At 36.5% G+C, this 23,555-nt stretch overlaps 1 protein-coding gene across 3 annotated transcripts in view; it reads right to left on the bottom strand.

Moving 5' to 3' along the window:
• LOC150075376 (uncharacterized) overlaps nt 1-23,555 on the bottom strand; it is a 146,465-nt gene that overhangs the window by 53,140 nt on the left and 69,770 nt on the right. For all 3 annotated transcript variants that reach the window (XM_090389301.1, XM_090389302.1, XM_090389300.1), the window contains exons 3-4: nt 14,292-14,648; nt 9,220-9,356 (exon numbers count right to left, since the gene is read on the bottom strand). In XM_090389301.1, the coding sequence (XP_090245427.1) occupies nt 9,220-9,356; nt 14,292-14,648 (494 nt within the window). The remainder of the gene's footprint in view (nt 1-9,219; nt 9,357-14,291; nt 14,649-23,555) is intronic.

Raw genomic sequence — 23,555 nt, 5'->3', positions numbered from 1 at the left:
TGTAGTGGGTTTTCTGCTCATCTAGAAGACTCTCAATTTTGGTGTACAAGGGGAATTATAGAGGCCAATCCAGAAGAATAGTGGACAATGCCCATAGAAGCATATATAGAAAAGGCATGGAGCACAAACAATGTCTATGAGATGGACACTTTGTATGAGATGGGTTGCTAATTAACCCAATGCCCTCTTCTGAATGGAGTCTAGAAGCCCAAGAGAAGTTATGAGGGAACTGCCCGAGAAGTGGGAACAATATTCTATGGTATGGTAGATCTGAGATTTGCACAGAGTGAGTAGCTGTTTAGGAAAAAAAAGTAACACCAAGAGCAAAAGAAAAAATCTAGTTTTTTTAGATGCAGGGTAAACCCTAATAGAGATATGTGACCTTGTCTGGGGATCTGAGCGTTACTGAAGATATCGTTCAGCTTCCTTTTCCAAGATATGAGATGAGACTGAGTTTTAGAAGAATTGAAATTAACTAAGTGATCTTTTCCTAAATGGTGAATTACCTGCAGATTAGTATTCAAAAAATTGATGGTGGATATTGGAGAAACTGAAACTGTTTCTGCTGTATAAGGTTTCTCAAACTGGAGCGAGGTATGCATTGTGCTACCATCATTAAAAGTATGGACAGGAATTCTAGTCAGTGGAAGAAAGTCATTAATATAAAAGGAAAAAAGAGTGGGAAAAAGAACTGAACTTTGAGGAACACCAGCATTAATGGAAAAGTTAGAAGGCAGAGCACCATCTAATCACTTGCAGCGAATGGTCAGAGAGAAAACTGGATACCCAATCACAAAAGACAGTTGGCATTCCATAAAATGGGATGCTTGTTTAAAAGACCTTTATGCCAAACAATCAAAATGCTTTGAAGTGTCAAGAGCAACTGCTTGAGTTTTGCCAAACTTTTCCATTGAATTTGTCCATAAGATTCAAGAGCAACTGCTTGAGTTTTGCCAAACTTTTCCATTGAATTTGTCCATAAGATGGGTAACATAAGGCAGTATATCACCAGTGGATTGACACTAAAGAAATCCATATTGGTGATCATTGCTAAGATGGAAGTTTTCTAGATATTTTAGGAGTTGGTGGTTAAAGGATTTTTCCATTACTTTAGAAAGAGTAGAAGAGAAGTAAGTGCAACTGGATGATAACTGGATGGGAGAGATTTGTTGCCCCTTTTAGGAATTGGTTGGATGTGAGAAAATTTCCAAACAGAAGGAAAAACACCATTAGGACCTGGCATTTTCTTGGCATCAAGACTGTTCAAAATTCTTCTGACATCTTTTTTATGGAAGACTACAGGAGGCACCGAATGGCAATGAAAGGAGGCTTAGTTTACTAAGCTCACCAACACAAGAGTTAGAAGATAAGTAGGATTCCAGCAGGTTGGCTTTATCTTTAGCTGAGGTGGCAATAGAACCATTGGATTTTAACAGATGGTGTGAGTAGAGATGGGCAAAAGTTATGGCCAATGGCTTTAGCAAAGAGACCAGAATGCTTGATTACTGTTTGGACAAGAAGAAAATTTTCTACTCTTATCCCTTTCAAAATCTAGTTTGTATTTATTAATAACTGCTTTACTATTATTGCAAGATTTGCTGTAGGCAGAAAATGAATCTGGAGATTTGGTTGCAAGATTTAGATGATTACAGATGTTGCATATTGAAAGCTAATTGCGGCATGCAACATTTTCATCTTGAACAGCTTTAGCACATTTAATGGGTTAGAAAACCAAGGGTTAGATAAAGGACAAGAGTTTAAGGAGAATTGTGGAATAAAGGATTTCATTCCTACAAGAGTAACTTTGCTGACACGATCTGAGTAAACACTGACATCAGATTTAAAACAACAATCCGACAAAGGAAAAGAAGAATAGAAATCTCACAGATCATCCTATTTTGTATTCTTGCAAATGACAAACACAAGGTTGAGAATGGCCATGAGAGAAAGGTTCCACTGGAGAAGAGACCATCATCAAGTTGTGACTTGAGGTGTCTAGAGGAACGCTCACTTCAACTGCATACTTGGAAGGGCTATTTGTAAAAAAAAGATTGAGAGTTGGCTGTGTGGTTAGGATTACCTGGTATTCTGGCATGCAAATAAACAATCTGTGCAAGGTCATTAATAATTGCAAAAGCCTCAGCATCTCAACCAGCTGGGTTCATCCACTAGAAAACTGAAGCTTGCTGGAGTTGTGAACATTAAAATCCCCAAGAAAAATTCTCTCACTGTTAGGAAAATTGGATGGGAGAAAGCTGACCTTCAAAGAAAGTTAGAGTTACATGTGATTAATGGACTTGGGAGATCAACAGAGGCAACAGATCAATTTGAGAGAATTGGGTGGAGAGATTTTAAGCCAGAAAAGATTGAAAGAGATGATTCTAAGTTACTAAGTCTCTGACAAGGAATATCAGCACAGACACATGCACAAGTACCACCTTTGAATTGAAAGGAATCGTACAGTGAATAATTAGAACAACTGAGATGAGTAGTTGTTGAATTAATCAATAATTGGGATTCTGTCAGAAAAAAGTAAGTGGGACTTGGCAAACTCTAAGTGAAAATGGGCATCACTGAGACTTGAACTGAGACCATGTATATTTATGAAATGAATGAGAAAGCATTTGGGAGGTTTAGATCTTTTCACAGATAAGTTTGTTCTATTAGTTTGACTATTCATGATGTATTCAGTAGTGAAGAAAAGGTAGGGTACATATATGAAAAAGTACATATATGAAGTAATGAAATTTTTGAATATGAAATACATACAGCAAGAACAACACAGTTAACCTAACATAGTGAACACAGTAACATATAACATACAAACAGTATTATTAAAATAAGGCTGTACACTTTTGTCTTTTCATAACTGTTACATTTTATGCTGGAATGTAGGCTGTTCAATTAAAGTGTTATTCCTGTTTCCCAACACCTACATTATGTTATTTTAAGGTTGCACTGTATCTGAGAAAATGTATATAAAAAAAATTAAATAATTACAGCTACATCTAACTTTAGTACAGTTGAACTTGTTTACAATGAGCATCAAGGGACCAACAAAATTTCCTTGTTATAACCATTACTCACTATATCAGTGATGAGTTAAATTTACCTCCTATTTTTTTAAAATTCTCAATAACTTGATAAAAAGACAGATTCAAAAAAACAAAAGAAATATTAGAGAAAAAAAATATTAGTATATACCTATCATTTGTATTAATATGCTTGTATAAACTACAATACACTTAATATTAAACTATTTATTTGTCTGTAATTTTAAAACCAAATTAATACTAAACAATTTATTTCTCCATAATTAAAAACGATACTAATTAATAATAAGCATGATTTCAATTAGTCTTTTTATTGTAGTGAATCATTGAAGCAATGCTTCATCGACATTTGTAACCCCCCCACTTTCTAAATTTTTTTTTTTGGTTATGTTCTTTTTGTGCTGATATGTAAACATGTTTATTCTTACAATGTTGATATTGTTGAAGAGGGCAAATAAAACTTTTTATACACTTCAACATTTTTGCACCATGTTCTAACTCACGAATAATTTAACATTTTCATGAATTGAGAGACACTTTCTTTTGTTAGCAGACATGTTTCCAAAGGAAGAGTTGGTTTCTAACTGATTTTACTTTAAAATGACAATAAAGTGATCTGCATACAAACAATTATCGTTTCCAAAATTCTTAGAAGTTCTGAAATAAATTTATGGTTTGGTGAATACAAGACAATCTGTAAATAGGGTAATGCGACCATAGAAATTACAAGCAGAATGCCAAAGGGGCTATACAACAAGCATTATTGTATAGCCCCGTCCTCCCTGAAAGAACAAGGATAGGTCATAAACCGGCCCCTAATCCGATGTGGGTGGTCATAAAAGCTAAGTTACCCCTTTCATTTTTGTCTATTCCAAGAATTGGGTTTTTCGACTACTCGAGCAATTAAAGAATGTTTGCATAGTTAAAAAAATTTGTACGGTATATCCGTGTAGTACGCTCGTTATAACAACGAGCGACTGTATGGGAATATGTGTAAATTAAAATCATTATGGATTTTTGCTCATTACAGCCATGATCTCGTTATAACCAAGTTTGACTCTAAAGTTTTCCCTGTTCTTAAAGTTCGACTGCAGTATACTGGCCAAGCACACTGTTCCAGATTTTCAAATTTATAATAAAATAAAATCTTTTTTTATTAAAGTCGGACAAAATTCTTTAGATTAATACAATAATTTCTGAGACCATCTTTAACGTTTAACATCCTGTCTGGGTTTATGCATATGGCCAAATTGGAAAAGTAATGAAATCTTTTTTTTTTTCCTTTTTTTTTTTGTGATATAAAACAGGCTGAACCAATGAAAGTACTACAACTACAAGAAAATGAAAGATCAGTAGACATTTTCAATAGCATTATAAATGAAGACATATTTTTAACACAGCACTTCAGCTCATATCTATATTATAAGATACAAGCTGAACTGCTATATTAGAATGGAAGGAATAGATAGAACTCTCTCTCTCTGCATGGATTATTTACACCAAATCTAAGAACTGTTACACAGAATGAACCTGAATGACATTAAACTTTAAAGAGATGGAGGTGCTTGGTCAGCATAAATGGAAGAATGCATTAATATAATGAACTGATGGGAAAAAAAACACAAGTACCGTATTTCCCCATGTATAAGATGCACCTTAATTTTGTGGGCCGAAATTTGAAAAAAAAAATGTATTACATAAAGTTATTGAACTCAAGTTTTATTCATCATAAAATTCATGCAACTCCTCATCACTGTCAAAACTCCCATCCATTAGCTTGTCCTCATCTGTGTCTGATGACGAATCACTGTCTTCATATATTGCCTCGTCCTCAGTTCCATCTATGGCATTTGAAATGCCACACTTCTTAAATGACTTGACAACGATCTCAATCTTGATATTATCCCAGGATCATTTCATCCAGGTACAAACTTCTCCTATAGTTGGTTTCTTCACTCTTCCTGCTGGTGTCAAATTGTCCCCAGAAGACTTCATCCATTGGTTCCATTCGTCTCTCATGGCAGCTTTGAAGGGTTTGTTAATGCTGACATCAAGTGGTTGGAGCTGGGATGTCAAGCCTCCAGGTATGATGGCAAGTTTTGTTTTTTGCTCTGCAACAATCTTCTTTGTGTTTTTTTGTTATGTGTGCCCTGAACTGATCAAGCACCAACAGGGCAGGTTTGCGTAAGAGCCCATCTGGTCTCCTGCTCCAAACTGTCTCAAACCAGATCTTCTTCCCATCCAACCCTTGTCATGAACGTGGATAATCACTCCTTGAGGAATGTCTTCTTTTGGCATTGTTTGGCGTTTGAAAATCAGCATAGGAGGCAGCTTGGTTCTGTCGGCACAACAAGCTAGAACAACTGTATAATGGCTCTTTCCATGTTGTTGTTGTTGTTGTTATTTGGTTTTTAGGAGCATTAGCAACTAAGGCCATATTGCTCCGGGATATGCGGTGGTCATTCCCTGAATGACCTTTCCGCATCCTCCATATTTGGTGGTGACGGGCTCGAACCCCGGTCTAATCAAGAAGCGTGTGCTACGCACTGCTGCTCCTTCCCACCTGGCTACGGAGGTGCCTGCTCTTTCCATGTCCACTTGTCTTCACAGTTACAGTTTTCACCCCCTTCTTATCAACAGTTCTGTTACTTGGGACATCAAATGGAAGGGGAACTTCGTCCATATTTGCAATCTGTCCCAACTCAAACTGATGTGTCTTCCGACATTGAATGACAAAATGATGAAATTCAAAGACCTTCTGCTCATAGCTTTCAGGCATCTTTTGGGCAAGTCTGGTGCGTGTACACATGCTTAGTCAATTCCATTTACCTGAAGCACCAATTGTGCCCTCCTTTGAAATCAGTAACTTCTTTTTCATCAGCAATTCTTCTTGCCTCATGCTGAACCATTTTTGTGGACACAGGAATTCCAATTGCCCTTTGCTCTTCAATTCCCTCTCAAAATCCGGCCATTTTGCTGACTTGCCTCTCATGGCCTTCTTCTGCCGTGGCGTTTTCAGCACGGTTTCTTCTTCCCATAGCCAGTCTCGGATTGTTTTCTCAGTTGGAGGAGGGCCAAACTTATGTTCAGCAGCACGATTTCCATTCACTTTTGCAAACTGGATCACTTTTAACTTGAATTCAGCACTGTACAAAAATCTTTTCTGAGCCATTTCTGGGCAGAACGTGGCAAAACGTAACCTAATATACCGGTAACAAGTGCGAAACAATGAACGCAAAGACAACAAGTGCGAAAAAGTGGGAAATGCAAGTAAAAAAATCTACAACCACTGTATAAGACGCACCCAGTTTTTAGACCCCAATTTTTTTGAAAAAAGGTGCGTCTTATACATGGGGAAATACGGTATTTGGTAAAAACCCATTTTTACTTTTGTTATTAGAGTTAAGGCTTACTTCAAACTCTGACAGTGCTCAACACACTGCAGAATATCTAATTTTCAGTTCATCAGTAACATATAAACTGTTAAAATAATATTTCTGATGATTCCATTGAAAATATGCAGTCTGCATTTTGTAAGGTCAGTGCTTCCATCTCCTGAAATTACTACTGCTGGGCTATTTGCAGAATAATGTTACTGTAATATTTTCCACACAATCTAAAAATGAAAACAACCAAAGGAATATTAATACTATTTCTAAACAGCAACAGTAAAAGGTTCACTTAAATCTAATGTCAGTATTATGAAAATATTCTTTTTTTTGGCAAAACACATTTTTGTTTATAAAATGAAGTTTTTTAACATATTTATTAGTATGTCAGTATTGCTTAACGGTAAGTGGAAAACATTTTCAGCATCTAAGACAATATATATGACAAGACATGAGGACAATATAAGTGTTACTATAAATTTAGTAAATGTGTTAGCATTAGTGAATAGTATAGGTTTGTTAGGTTTTTTTTCTTTAGGAGCATTAGCAACTAAGGCCATATTGCTCTGGGAATATGCGGTGGTCATTCCCTGACCTTTCCGCATTCTCCGTATTTGGTGGTGATGGGCTCGAACCCCGGTCTAATCAAGAAGCATGTGCTACGCACTGCTGCTCCTTTCCACCTGGCTACGGAGGCGCCAGTGAATAGTATAAAATACTTGGTAGATATACCTAGTTAAATCTATGAAGTAAACGTTAGTAAATTCATGTTAGAGATTGTTATAATAAGGGGGGGTTAAAAGTTATTTGCCATATATAAATTGCAAATGTTTTTGTGAAAGACAATATTGCCAATCTGTGCTGTGACTCTTCTTGTACATTCACAGAAAATTTTAGGTTTGTAACTATCTTCTTCTTTACAGAGGGCATTGAAGTGTGGAAAGTGAATGAAGTGGTGACTGCTGAGAGAATCAAGCACTGTGCAATCATTCAGTACTTTCATTTAAAGGGAATGTTGCCGAAAGAAATTTATGAAGACATGCAACAAAAAGGAAAATCTCGTCTTTCATATGCCATGTTCAAAAATTGGGTTGCAGAATTTAAGCATGGATGAGACAGTGTTGAAGATGCACCTCCCAAGTGGGAGGCCTGTTACCATGTTGACACTTACAAACGTGGATGCCACTCACGACCTGATCATACAAGACTGCAGAACAGTCTTGAAGCACAATGAGACAACATCCAACATCTTCCATGAACGAGTTCACGATATTGTGGTGAATGTTTTAGGAACAAAGATTTCTTCAAGGTGAATCCCTAAAGCACTGAATGTAGATCAGAGCAGGAAAGAGTGAGGTGTTATCATGAGATTGTGCAGCATTCTGAAGGCTAATGAAGCTCAGTTTTGGAGGTGGTATGCCACTATGGATGAAACATGGGTACACCACCCTGACCCTGCAGCAAAAGAACAATTGAAACGGTAGAAATATTTCTCTTCTCCCCTACTAAAATGTTTTGAGTGCAGAAGTTGGCTGTGCAAGTCATGGCACCCATCTTCTGGGATGCAGAAGGTGGTTGATTTCTTGGAACAGGGTGCCACTATCAATGCCGAGTATTATTCTAACCTACTGAGACTTTGCAAAATATTGAGGCTCAAGAAGCATGGGAAATTGGCCAAAGGAGTTGTCTTGCATCAAGACAATGCACCGGTGTGCACAGCATTTGTGACTCGGGCAACACCGCACAACTGTGGGTTTGAGCTATTTTACAGCATCCACCCTACTTAACGAATTTGGCTCCATTAGACTATTTTCTATTTCAAAATCTCATAAAGGATTTGAAAGGGCAGAAATTTGACAGTGACTGCTGTGATGGATGCAGTCAACAACTGGTTTAAAAAACCTTCTGAATTTTATTTGAGCAGGTTATGAAAGCTAGTGAATCATGCCAGAAAGTGTGTTGACTTAAGGGGGGGGGGGAACTACGTTGAAAAATAAATGTGTTTCACAACTTTCTAGCATTCCTTCTATGAGAGGCTAGAAACCTTTCAACCTCTCCTCGTATATAAAAGTAATATACAAAATGTCTATTGTTTCATACTTACAATCTGGGTGATTTTTCATGGATCAACCACCCAGACTGAAATGCAAAGCAATGATAAGGGGGGTTCTATGTTTCCGTAATAATCAATATGCAGTATATGGTGTTACCAAATGCATTAGTCATGCCTAAAGATTTAAGTATAATATTTCAATTTTATAAATTATATGCGTAGTGCATGTTAATTATCAATGACATGACAGAGAACAGATGAAAATACTGAACACAAAATATGAAAATAAAATACGAATACAAATCAATAAATTCATGTTTATATTTTATATCTAAATTTTTTTTAAAATTTATCAGAATTAATATATATATTTTTTGAAAATAAAAGGTGTAAAAAACAGCATTTTTAACTATTCAGTTTTTTATTAAAAATGAAAAGTTATATACAGAAAAGTTAAGAACAGATCAAATATTGGTACTAACAAAGAAGAATTCAGAAAAAGCCAAAACGTTTCAAGAAATTTAAAAGAAATTTGGTTACATGTCAATTGACCTGCCACTGTGTTTGCTTCCAGTTAAAAACTACAAAACTACATAAATTTTTCAGAAATTTCAGAAATTTTGTTATGAATAAAATCTAATATCCTGAACAGTTCAAGAATACACTAAATTACAAGATTGCTAAAAAAATTGGGGGAGGGGGAATAACGAAGAAGCTAACTTACTGCTTTTGTAAGTGTTGTTTTATTTTCAGCGAGATCCTCAAAACTTTTATGCAATGGACTGGAATTATCAACTAATCCATTTTGTATAACTTCAGATACCTCATCAGCCCCATGAGATTCTTCCCCCTTGCTATACACTAGAAGAAAATTTTGATATAAGGTAAAAATCATCCATCATAAAAGTTTATAGAGTATGCTTGAGAATGAAACTGTTTCTTTATCAAAATCTCAACACGATACATCTATATCAGAATGGCCGTGATCACCATCCTTCCACACAAAACAGAAAAAGGCATAGGTTTGCAAAACTCAGAGAAGAGGAATTAAAAAATTTTTATGGGCTTTATTTCACATTGTGGGGGTGGCGTTTTATATATATATTTATTATTATTTTTTTTTGTCTATATTATTACTCTAGTATTTATTATTAATTATATTCTTAAAAATCCCCACTTTGCATCTGACTTGTTATCTCACAGAAGAATTCCGGTTCTGAGGGAGTTCCTATATTAGATCACTCCTCCTTTGGATTTTGCTGTGAGTTCAGAAATGGCTAAACACTATTTGCATTAAGTGAAATACAATCAGTTTATTATACATACTTACAAATAAAAGATAAGACAAATCATTACACATTATTCACTTCATATATAGGTACAGGGCATGGATCACGTTCCTGGTCATTAGGCTCTCCCATCCATCATCTTCTTCTTACTATAGGCCCACTAACATCTCGTACAATCAGTTTAATTCAACTCTTTCTTAATTACAATTGACATTTATTATTTATCTATTTATATCTTTCTTTTTCATACCTATCTAGCACAATCCTACATTCTTCTTCATGGTTGATACAATTCTTCTTCTGGAATTTAATGTCCACTTTACAAACTATTCTATTCTATTCTCTCCCTAACACATTAAAATTACATGTTAATGAAATATACATTGGTTTATTTATTTCTTCATCCTCTCAGGTAAACTCCAGCATTTAGCGACTAATTTCTCTATATCAGTGACATTATATAAGTGACATACAACTGTACCTGCTCTATGGGCTAACCCGTCCAAAATTATTACTTTTCCTCCATTAATTAATCAGTAAATAAATCATAACTGTAAACCATCCTTCATTAAACTATTTCTATGATATTTCCTTATTTATCTATACCTTAACTTAACTCTTAACTGTATGCTTCCCTAAATCTCACTTAATATTTATCTATCTTCCCTGCAGTCCTTTGCAATTACATAGAGGTAAATTCGTTGTTTAACCACTTACTTCTGGGGGTTTGGATCCCACCGCTAATACAATGTTTGGCCTGTGACTTTCTGCTCTGCATCGGGGTCCACCATTGGTTTGGAAATGCTCTTCTCCGATTCCGGACTGCTAACTTCTGCCAGGAACACTATTCGCTTTGCCGATCATATCCTTCTTTGCTGTGCCGGGTCATTCAATAGGAGTTGCTTCCCATTACTTTATTTCTTTCTGTAGGCTACAGGACGGTCCAGTGTTCTTCCATAAGCATTATCTCGCTGACCTCCTAAACATATCTCTCAGTGGACGCTTTCGGACTTCTATGTCCCATCTCGAGAAAGTTCCCTTTTCTGTAACTTATCTATACTTTACTAAAGCTATCAGAACTTAGTCAACTCACCATAACTGGTTCTACTGGTGGATCGCTTCCGGGGACTGTTTCCTGAGCCTACCTCTCCAAAAACACCTTTCTCGCCCTCAAAAAAACTTTATCACTCTTGTTTGCGTGCGCTCTTCCCCTTTTTATTTCCCAAAATTTCGTAACGCCCCTCCTTTCCTCAACCAATCATTTCTATCTGACCATCATCGTCTCCATTCTCATTTGCCTATGACACATGACAGGAAGGCCGAGTTCCTTCCGGTGTAGAAAGAACTTCCGTTTCTAGAGAATTCTCGAATATTCTGGAAATGACCAGAAATTTTGGAGTTCAGAATCCATCCGGAAAACATCTGCGTCCATTTTCTTGATTCGTCTCGCCTTATTATAAAATGACCACACCTGCTCTGTTTGCAGTAAACAAAAACGCTTACACCTGTTACCCCTATTGTAATCTCTAGAGCACTCTCCGTCCCTTTTGCCATGCCATCAATTAACCCCCCACTGTTCCGTCTCGATATCTTCACTTGCTTCTTCAGGCAGGTAGTGGGCGCTGATCATATATCTGTTTCTAATGTTTATCTTCAAGGTATATTTGCTTGTACATTAAATTTAACCTTCTCTTAAATTAATTCCATTAGTGCGAGACCCATTATCTTAAACAATATTTGTGACTTTAAGTGTTTTCTTGTAAGGTCTATAATATCACTCAATCTAGCGTTCTATCATAAATTATATAGACATTTAATTTAATTTGTAAGACTTTGTGTCTTACAACATCATGGCTGAGCTAGTGTCTCAGGATGTGTGGTTTCATTTCCTACCCTGGAAACTTGAGTTTTTCATCCAGCAAACAGCTGAATGAAACCAGAATGAACAAATCAAGTACACAAACTTCATAGACATAATATACTGATACCGCGTGGCCTTAGTTGCCTCAACACCACTCCACATGGTTTTCGCTTTTTGCAAACTAATAGCTATTTTTAAACAAGTATTTTATGCTGATTTCAGAAATGTTATTAACCCCCCACTTAATTTTTTCACAAATTAAGTTGATGTCAAGTTGTATTATTGAATGTATTAAGTTTAGTGTAATAGAAGTTGTAGAAGTTGTGTAATCCTCAAGCAAAGTCAAGATATTACAGAATTGGTAAAAAATGTGCATTTTGCTTATTTTGGAGTGAAATTCTGTGACCAAGATAAACGATGGGCTCCACATAAAGTTTGCCAAACCTGTGTTGGAACATTGAGATTGTGAGAAAATGGTGAAAAGAAGGCCATATCATTTGAAATTCCTATGATTTGGCAGAAGCCTACATACCACTGTGATGACTGTTACTTTTGCTTAGGTATGTAGAGGGATATAATGCAAAGAGTTCTTACTCTTTGCATTGTGTATCCCAATATTCCATCTGCAATTAGACTAGTTCTACATGGAGATAACTTACCAATTCCATGCCCTCCACCTATATTTGAGAATGTAGCAACAGAGAGTGTTCAAAGTGAAGCTTCTGAAGATGAAACTGAAGTCTACATGCCTGGAAACATTGAATTCACCCTCAGCTGTTTTTGCAGCATGATCTGGTAAGAGATTTAAATTTACCAATCTGCTGAACTTCTTGGTTCTTGACTTAAGTCAAAAATCTTCCAGCACATGGAACGATTTTCTCATAGTACAGACACAGAAAACGAGAACTAGTCCCATCCTTTTCTGAGGACGATTCTATGTTTTTTTGCAGTAATATAAATGACTTAATGAACTAAGTTCAGCAGATTCCTTTGGCAAATTTAAATCTCTTACCAGATCAAGCTGTAAAAATTTCCACTGTGGAGCATTGTGCAATGCTCCACAATGGAAATAAATATGGTTCAATTCCAGTAGCTCACTCTGTGCATTTGAAAGAAACATATGAGAACTTGAAGTTGTCAAATATTAAGTAAGAAGAACGTGGTTGGTTGGGTGGTCTGTGCTGACTTTAATGTGATAATTTAATCTTCTTTAATGTGATAGGCATGTTACTCAGATAGCAATCTGGCTACACAAAAATGCCTTGCTTTTTGTGCGAGTGTGAGAGTCAGGCAAGGAGTAAGCATTGAGATATCAAGGTCTCGCCAAAGAGGGGTAGTTTGTTGCCTGGATCAAAGAACATAGTTCATAAACCACTGGTAGACCACAAAACTGTTCTCCTCCCACCCTTGCACATCAAATAGGGTTTGATGAAACAGTTTGTGAAAGCTCAGGAAGATCCCAGATTCAACTACATTTGTACTAAGGTAGATTCCCATCAGCCACCCAAAAGCTAAAACAAGGTATTTTTGTTGGAACTCAAATTTGCAAACTGATGAAGGACCAAGATTTTGATCGAACTAGGAATAAAAGAGAAAAACAGACATTCATTAGCCTAAGATAGGTTGTTGAGAACTTTTTAGTGAACAACAAGGATCCAGACTACAAGGATATAGTTGAAAATATGTTGGCAAAGTTCAAGAAGTTGGGCTGTAACATGAGTATCAAGGTACATTTTTTACACTCCCACATCGGCTACTTCCTAGAAAATCTAGGAAGTGTTAGTGACGAACAGGGTGAGAGGTTTAACCAAGGCATTAAAGACATTGAGAGGAGGTGGAACATCAACATGGGGGCTAACTGCTGCTGGATGCTGAAAAGGGACTGTAAAGTAGGATCTGTAAGAAAATTTGACCAATCATAGCTGATAAATTTTTAAAATGAGAGGTAAGTGTTATATATATATCTATATATATTTTTTTCAGTATCGAGTATTATCTCCGAGTTTTAAGTTGTATTAATTAATAATGATACTTTCGTAAAATTTAAGTTGTTATATGTATTTAGTTAAAAAGTACAATTTAATTGACAATGAAGTTTAACAAGATTAATAAATTTTACTGATTAATTGATAAAATTATATATTATACTAAGCTAACACTATCTAGTATGGGATATAACATATTGTATAACAATGGCGGCAAGTTACAAACAGTAAGTTTACAGGCACTTAAGTATTAATTAACTTCCAAAATCTCGCTGTCTCAATTCAGAATAACCAAGGATCTTAACTAGGTCTATAAGCTACTTATAGAAAATAATTTAATATAACAATTTGTCAATAAAGCAGCTAAATATAGCTAAAAACTTTTTGTTTGCTGGAGCTGCAAAATTTGTAAAACACAAGGATTGGATGCCCTTACCGATATAGTAAGTAATAACCTACAAAATCTCTATCTAAGCTAAAATGCCAATTTAAGTTAATGAAACAGAAAAAACTTCTCTGTTTTCCGGCGCCGTAAAAACTTCACCTGCACAAGGCTACTCTCCTTTAAAACAATACTTCAAGGCTATGCTCCTTGAAATCATTGAAAACAATACACAAATCCAAAATATAAATAAAAATTTATTCAAAACTATCAACTTACCTAAATCCAGTTTTACTTTTTTTACTGCAACCTGGTCTGAAGAGGAATCACCACTGTCATGCTTCTTTTTAGTTCCACTTTTCCTATTTGATTTTAGAAGAGCATCAAAGTCTGTGTTTCCTTGAAGTTCTTTAGGATCAGCATCATCTGGTAGACTGTCAACTTCATTTGAAGAAACTGACTCTTTATCTTCTTCTAAAGAAATTTCAATAACGTTTGGAGAAGATTGTGCTTTACTTTTATTTGTAGAAGTCACACTGCTTACTTTCAAGATGGGTGTTTCATTGGTACCTTCTTCTGACTGATCTTGTGGACTACTGAGGCTGTCATCTTTGCAAATTTTATCTCTTGATTCATCTAAAATAAGAATGGACAAGAAATTAACAACGCAGCTTTTAATTTTACTTGCATTGTTGTCAACAAGGAATATTTGTCGATTCACTCTTCATTTAAAATTTTCTGCTATTATTAATTAACTGACATGTATTCATAAAGCTGATCTGTACTGTACTAGACTTTAAAAAGAGTAGGTTTGTGATGAAGCTGCTCTTGGTATTTCTGTGTGTATGTGTATTGGAGAGAGAGAAAAAATGCCCTACACTAAGCCCACTTATGTGTTAAAATAAGTTTAGGTTACCCTCTCAATTTGCATGGGTTATTTCACTGACAAGATCTTAGATGAGTTATCTGCATTTGGGAAATTCATTATACAGTGACAGAAAGGGGGGGGGGTGTTATGTTAGTTTCTGGTCATCCAAAGTTTCCACCTTTGTCCTTGTACTTACATAGGCCTTCTGGCCTATGTAAGTACAAGGAATGTTTAAAATATAAAAGTTGACCAAATCACTATACTAAATCTTAGATTTACAAGATTTTATAAAATCCTTGCAAAACTCTAGAAGTGAGGTCTGCTAATCTGTTTATTAATTTTTTAGAAGGCCTGAAAGTCATTCCAGGCCTTTTTTATTCCATTAACTACATTCTCTTTTAATTGGCGTGAAACAATCTCAGAAATTATTCAAGAAATTTTACAAACCATTCTGCTACTTTTTTCCCCCTTAAAAAAAAAAAGCTTCATAAATCACAGCACTTTTTTTTTTACCACACCTCTGTACCAGTATACCAACTTAGTTACTTCACAGTTCAGAAAGATGCGGATTCAAATTTCAGTTCATTCTATGGTTTCTTGACAATCATGATTTTCAAAAGCTCATAGAAGATAGCACTTATCCATTAAGTCAGATATGCTATTCACTAAAGATTAACCAAAAATCACAGTTGTCAAAAAAACCACAGGAGCTGGAAACCACAACTGGGAAGGGCAACCTGTACATTATCTTACATGGACTTCGTATCACTGTCACAGTCATTTTCAGTGGAATTTTCTTGATGAATCACACATTTCTGAAATCATTATTTCATTTTTATCTTATCATGTATACCTCTTTAAAATATTGGACTACAAATAATACCAAAATGTTGATTTATTAACTTACGATTAACAGTTACACTCTAATGATCAGTTTATTTCATTTAATAAGAAAGGCAAAATATATTTCTGAATTTCTTAAAATATTAAAAGCTATTTATATTCCTTAAATATGTATCCCCAGGCACCACAGGAATACAAACTTTTATCCCTGATTTGTTTAGGTATATAAATTGATATACCTGACAAGCCTGAAATGTCAGTGGAAAATATATTTTTAAAAATGTTGCTGCTTTTTTTTTTTTTTTTGTTAGTTGTTGTTTTGGTGTTTATTGGCGCATTGACAACGGAGATCATAGTGTACCAGTTCATTTGTTATACAATGTATTTATATAAATCTTGTTCGAATGTAAAAGGTTAACTGTTTCTGTAGTTGTTGTTATTTGGTTTTTAGGAGCATTAGCAACTAAGGCCATATTGCTCCGGGAATATGCGGTGGTCTTTCCCTGACCTTTCCGCATCCTCCGTATTTGGTGGTGACGGGCTCAAACCCTGGTCTAATCAAGAAGCGTGTGCTACGCACTGCTGCTGCTGCTGCTCTTTCCCACCTGGCTACGGAGGCGCCCCTAGTGTTTCTGTAGTATTATATTATTATTTACAGCAGATGGTATATGTTGATTGTTTGTATGAATCTAAAAATATCTGACACTTGTTCCTTGTCACCTAAAGATCTTTAAGGGCGATGTTTTGGTTTCCTTTATATAATGATGAAAAAATTCGGTGTTGATCATTTTCATATGTTGGGCATTCTATAAGTATATGTTTAACTGTTTGGAGAGTATTGCATACTTGGCATCTTGGGGGTTCTTCTGCACGTAATAGATAACCATTTGTGAAATGCGTATGGCCTATCCGCAATCTGGTCAGAACAACTTCTCTCCTTGATTTCCTTATGCTTGTTTTCCAGTGCTCAACTTTTGGTTTTATTTCATATAATTTATTCCATGTTTGTTTTTGCCAGAGTTCTTGCCATTGGGTTAGACAGCGATTTTTAATGACTGGTTTGTAGTCCTTATGTGGAACTGCGAAATATTGTTCTTGAAGGTTAGTGGTTGATTTTGCAATTCTATCCGCTTCTTCATTTCCTTTTATTCCTTTGTGTCCTGGTATCCAGCAGAAGGGGCTTAGAGGGGAACAGGTATCCTGTGTGTTATCAGACACTCAGCCTAAAACACTGATGGATCCAATATCTCTCTATTACAGAAGATTTAGGAGAAGTCCGGTTGGCCTGCCTCCCTAAAATCCACTCATGCACACCTTCTCGATGGTAAGCTCTGTTACGTCACTTAGGTGGCAACGAACGTGTAGAGTGGTTCTCTTCAAGCTGCCTGGTCAGCGTGAAGAGGAAAAGACCAAACCCTCCAGCAATGAGAGCACAACAATACAAATGGCCCTCAGTCCCCAGCAGCTTTCACTCTCCCTCTTACGGCAGCGAGAGGATCAGAGAGGAAGCAGAGGGTGCTAAGAATCTCTGGGTACGACCAGGCTGCCATGCACGGAAATTGAACTTGGCCTGTTATAACGTACGATCACTCATCGGTGAAGACAGGATATTAGAGCTGGAAAAGGAATTAGAAAATGTGAATTGGAATATCATCGGTTTGGCTGAAACAAGAAGAAGAAATGAATCACTTATAAGTTTATCAAGTGGAAATCTGCTGTACACCAATGGAAACAGTGAAAGGAGTGAAGGTGGAGTTGGGTTTCTGGTCCATAAAGATTTTAAAAACAACATTTTGGAATTCAAAAGTACATCACCAAGGGTGTCAAGACTAATACTCAAGATTTCTAAGAGGTACAAGCTAAAGATTATAATGATTTATGCACCAACATCGAGCCATGATGATGAAGAGGTTGAAGAAATGTACACTGAAATTGAGAGTCTTCTAGATGAGCAGAAAACCCACTACACTATTATTATGGGGGACTTCAATGCTAAGGTTGGAAAAAGGCAAAACAGCGCAGAAAGAGGAACTATAGGAAATTTTGGAATTGGTGAAAGAAATAAAAGAGGTGAAAGACTTGTGGAATTTGCAGAATCTCAAGGAATGTCAGTAATGAACACTTTTTTCAAGAAAAGGGTGAACAGAAAGTGGACATGGAAGAGTCCAAACGGATTAACAACTAATGAAATCGACTTCATCCTCACTAACAGAAGATATATTGTGAATGATGTTACCGTCCTGAATAAGGTAAATGTTGGAAGTGATCACAGAATGGTAAGATGTACACTTGATATAGATGTAGGAAAGGAAAGGAAAAAACTGACTCGAGTAAATAATACAAAGGTCTTTGAAATAACAGAGGAGGAGAAAAAGCAGTATGTACTGGAACTTAAGAACAAGTTTGAGCTTCTGCAGACTGCTCAGGACCAAGATATCGACGAGGAATATTACAACTTTCTGAAAGTGATAAAGCCCAAGAAACCTATAGGGAAACAGAAATCCAAAGAAGAAAAAATTAGTCAAGAAACACTTGTCATGATGAACCAAAGACGACAAATGAAGAGCAAGAAAAACACTGACAGGGAGAAAATTGAGTATACTGAGTTATGCAAAGCCATTAGAAAGAGACTCAGAGAGGGCATAAGAAGATTTAACACAAGAAAAGTAGAACAAGCATTAAGGGAAAACAAAAGGATTTAAATCAGCAGCCATGAGCAGTAATACAGAAAGACAAATGATACTGAAACTGAAGAATAGTGATGGTGTAATTATAAACAGCAGAGAAGGCATAATTCAAATAGCAGAAGACTACTATAGGGAATTATACAAGCAGCGAGGGAATGATACCAGCAGTGGGGAAGATGGATTGCAAAGTAGCAACACATACGACATACCCGATATTCTTCCTGATGAGGTGGAACATGCATTGAAGAAAATGAAAAATCGGAAAGCCCCGGGGGAAGATGAAGTTACTGTAGAGTTGTTAAAATTGGGAGGAAGAGACATAACACAAAAACTGGCAAGACTCTTCACAAAGTGCATTAGAAAAGGTGTGATGCCTAAGCAGTGGAATAATGCAATCATAGTTTTGCTGCATAAGAAAGGAGATAAATCAGAAATTGGAAATTATAGACCAATTAGCTTGTTATCCCATATCTACAAGTTGTTCACAAGGGTCATTACTAACAGATTAGAAAGAATACTTGATGAGAATCAACCGAAAGAGCAAGCTGGCTTTAGGACAGGATTCTCAACTATGGATCACCTTCACGTAATATCACAGCTAATGGAGAAAGCAAATGAATATAAAACACCATTATGCCTGGCATTTGTGGATTATGAAAAGGCATTTGACTCCATACAGCATAAGGCAATGTTTCGGGCACTGGAAAGACAAGGCATAGATACTCCATATATTATGATTTTGAAGAAAATATATGAGAGTGCTACATCCTTTATTAGACTAGACAAAGACAGTAGGAAATTTAAAATCGAGAAAGGAGTTCGACAAGGAGACACAATATCTCCGAAGCTGTTTACTGCTGCCCTTGAGGAAGCTTTCAGAAGATTAGACTGGTCGCAGAAAGGAGTCAATGTGAACGGAGAGTACCTAAACCATTTACGATTTGCAGATGACATTGTGGTCATAAGCCACGATCCCAAAGAATTAGAGGAAAATCTTAATCAGTTATGCACAGTTAGTAAGGATTTTGGACTAAAGATGAATATGGCTAAAACAAAAGTAATGATGAACAAGTATGCCACGGAAAGGGAAATAATGATTGAAGGAGCAGTAATTGAAAAGGTGGAGTCATATACTTATCTGGGACAAGTTATTAGCTGTAATAATGATAAATGGCTGGAAGTCAAGAGAAGAATAAATTTTGGATGGATAGCATTCAGGAAATATAGTCACATACTGAAGAGCAATATCCCAGTTTGTCTGAAACGTAAAATAATGAATCAATGTATACTCCCCACCATGACTTATGGAAGTGAAACTTGGGCACTCACCAAAAGAATGGAAGAGAAGCTAAGAACTACACAGCGAAGAATGGAACGAATTATATTGGGAATCAGACTGTTAGATAAGAAGAAAAACACATGGATTAGGCAGCAAACTCAAGTAAAGGACATTCTTATCAAAACTAAAGAACTAAAATGGTCTTGGGCAGGACACATAGCTCGCAGACATGATGACAGATGGACTAAGAAAATAACAGAATGGTACCCAAGAGGAGCTAGAAGAAAACCTGGAAGACAAAGGCGGAGATGGATAGATGAAATTCATGAGTTTTTGAGTAGTAAATGGATGGCCAGTGCTCAAAACAGAAGGAACTGGAAAGTTGCTGGAGAGGCCTTCATCCTGCAGTGGATTGAAAATGGCTGATGATGATGATGATCCAGCAGAAAAGTATCTCTTGTTTTTTATTTGTGAAGCCTGTTAGTATCTGTTTAATTTGCCAGAGTACTGGATGGGTTATATTGCTTGTGTTTTGTATGGCTTGGATTACACTTAATGAATCACAGTATATTACTGTTCTCAAGTGATAGGTGGTTCTGAAATGCTCCAGGGCTATCTGAACTGCTACTAATTCTGCAGTGTAGACACTGCATTCTTTTGGGAGTTGGCGTGACAATGTAACATCTGGGAATACTGCTGATGCTCCTACATGGCTCTCTGATTTTGATCCGTCTGTATATATTGGTATGTGATTGGGATATTGCATTCTATGCATTGCATGCAGTTGTTGAAAGTTGCTGTCTGATAAAGTATTTTTATTCAAGTTTGTGTGAGGAGTTCATAAGCTGTGGTATGGTTTATCCATGGTGGATCTATATGTCCTTCTTGGTTTGCAACGTTATCTATTTTGAGATCATGTGTTATCAGTAGCTCCTGTAGTCTGATGCCTAGAGGCTGGTTTGCTCTTTTGCGGTTCCTATATATGTTTTCCCATTTTGGCGAGAATAAAGTTGTCCAAGTCGAATGTTCTCTTATGGGTCTTATCCTGTAAGCATACAGCAGTGACAACTGTTGTCTCCTCAGGGACAGTGGTGATTCATTAGCCTCTGTATAGAGACTGTATATAGGGGATGTGCGGAAAGCTCCTGTTGCTATTTGCATTGCACTATGGTGAATCGGATCTAGCCATTTGAGGGCGCTCTTTCTTGCTGATGCATAAACCGGTGCTCCATAATCTATTTTTGACCTTACTAGTGCTTTATACAAGTTGAGCAGGGTATAACGGTCTGCCCCCAAGGTGTTGTTGTTAAGACTTTAAGAATATTAAGTTGTTTCATACATTTTATTCGTAGTTCTTTTATATGTTCTACAAAGGTCAACTTGTTGTCTAGAATAAGTCCAGAAATTTTACATTTTGTTTAACTGGTATTGTGTTACCTTGCAATATTAGTTCAGGTTCAGGGTGTAAATTTCATTTTTTACAGAAATGTACGCAGACTGTTTTTTGTTTTGATATTCTAAACCCGTATTTCTGGGCCCAATGTTATTATTATTTGGTTTTTAGAAGCATTAGCAACTAAGGCCATATTGCTCCAGGATATGCGGTGGTTTCCCTGACCTTTCCGCATCCTCTGTATTTGGTGGTGACAGGCTCGAACCCCGGTCTAATCAAGAAGCGTGTGCTACGCACTGCTGCTCCTTCCCACCTGGCTACGGAGACGCCTTGGGCCCAATGACTGACGTTAATTGCACATTGTAGTTGTCTTTCTATTGTTCCCATGTTCTGTGCTTGATATAAAATACTGAAGTCATCTACATATAGTGCATATGACATTGTGGGTGGTAGTTCTTTTGTGATGCTATTTACTTTTATGTATGGCACTCAGGACAGACCCTTAGGGAACTCCTTCTTCTTGTTTATATGATTTTGACATTGTGTTTTGTACTCTAACTTGAAATGTTCTATTTTTCATGAAATTTTGAATGAATAGTGGTAAATGTCCTCTGCGTCCTGCATCGCGAATGTCTTGTAATATACAGTGTCTCTATGCTGTGTCATAGGCCTTTTCTATATCAAAAAAATACAGTAACCATATACTTTGAGGTTATAAATGCATCTCTTATATCTGCTTCTATTCGTACAAGGTGATCTAATGGGGATCGATTGGGTCTAAACCCACACTGCATATTGGTGAACCAGTTAGTTGTTTCAAAAAACCAGACTAATCTTTTGTTGATTATCTTCTCTAGCACTTTGCTTAAGCAGCTTGTGAGGGCTATCGGACAATAGTTGTTTGGGTCCTTCTGATCTATATTGGGTTTTTGGAAAGCTAATAACTATTGCATGATGCCACGCTTCAGGATATTGGTTTTCTAGAAATATGCGGTTGTACAGTAGAAGGAGTTGTTGGAGCATCAGCTTCTGTGGCCATAATGCACCTCCCAAAGTTTTTGCATTTTGCTCTGATCCAAGCCCGAAGCAGGATTAAAACCTGCGACCTTTGGGTTGCCAGGCAGGCACTTTATCCACCCGGCTAGCCCGGTCGGCATGTTGCTGCTAATTTGATAGTAAATTGTTTGTTGTTAAACTGAATGCTTTATATATCTACTCTCAGAGTTTATGGCTAACTTAGTATCTCATTTGACTTAGTATTAGTAATGTCAAAAGATGCAAGGAAGTGGGCTTTTTCAGCATCAGCCAAAAAAAAAAAATAAAACAATAAAAATAAAATAAAATAGAATATTCATACTATTACCATTCCCCCAAGGTAACCATCCAATTTTGTTTTGAATTTGACCAGGCCCATTGCCTTAGCCACATAGGGAGGTATTTTATTCTGATTTAACAACCTGCTGCCCATTGGTGAACTTCATGAGATCCAATCTTTTGTTATTCTCTGAAATTTTATATCTATGTCCCTGATTGTTGCCTTGATTGTGAGGAAGAACAGATCTTCCTCATTCATTTTACTTAACCCCTTCAGCATCTTATACACCTCAATCATACTTCTCCTTAGATGTATAGTTGTCAAACTTTACAGTCCACGTGTTCTAAGCCATTCTTTATATGTGCGTTGATTTTCTCTCATCACTAATCTGGTTATCTTCTTTGCCTTAGCCACATAGGGAGGTATTTTATTCTGATTTAACAACCTGCTGCCCATTGGTGAACTTCATGAGATCCAATCTTTTGTTATTCTCTGAAATTTTATATCTATGTCCCTGATTGTTGCCTTGATTGTGAGGAAGAACAGATCTTCCTCATTCATTTTACTTAACCCCTTCAGCATCTTATACACCTCAATCATACTTCTCCTTAGATGTATAGTTGTCAAACTTTACAGTCCACGTGTTCTAAGCCATTCTTTATATGTGCGTTGATTTTCTCTCATCACTAATCTGGTTATCTTCTTTGGATCATCACCAGAAGTTCTGTCTTTTTAGGCGTGGTCTCCACACCTGTATATGAAATTCCAAATGCAGTCTAACTATCATCTTGTATAGAGAGGTAATGACTTTCTTGCTACCAGCAAAGAACCTATTAGATCATGGACAGGACAACATGTGCCTTTCTAGCCACCTGTTTACACTGCATGAAAAATTTCATGTCAGATTGAATTGCAACACCTGTCATTTTTGTCTCGAACCATTTTTATCTCCCACCCCCAGCTTTTTGCATAATTCCAGGATTTCTGTTTCCAAAACGTTTCCCATATCCTTACATTTATAAGCATAAAACTTTAATTGCCATTTTTTTCGGACCACCATATATGCAACTCGGTCCAAATATTTTTGAAGCAACATGCCCTTAGCTTGAATTGTTACCCATCTTTCCCGCCTTCAAATCATCAGCAACACTGACAGCT

This window comes from Mastigoproctus giganteus, chromosome 14, assembly GCF_048544385.1.
Source record: "Mastigoproctus giganteus isolate SK-2022 chromosome 14, ASM4854438v1, whole genome shotgun sequence".
Classification (NCBI taxonomy): domain Eukaryota; kingdom Metazoa; phylum Arthropoda; class Arachnida; order Uropygi; family Thelyphonidae; genus Mastigoproctus; species Mastigoproctus giganteus.
The sequence above is the reverse complement of the archived record's forward strand: the minus strand, read 5'-3'. Positions and strand labels throughout refer to the sequence as shown.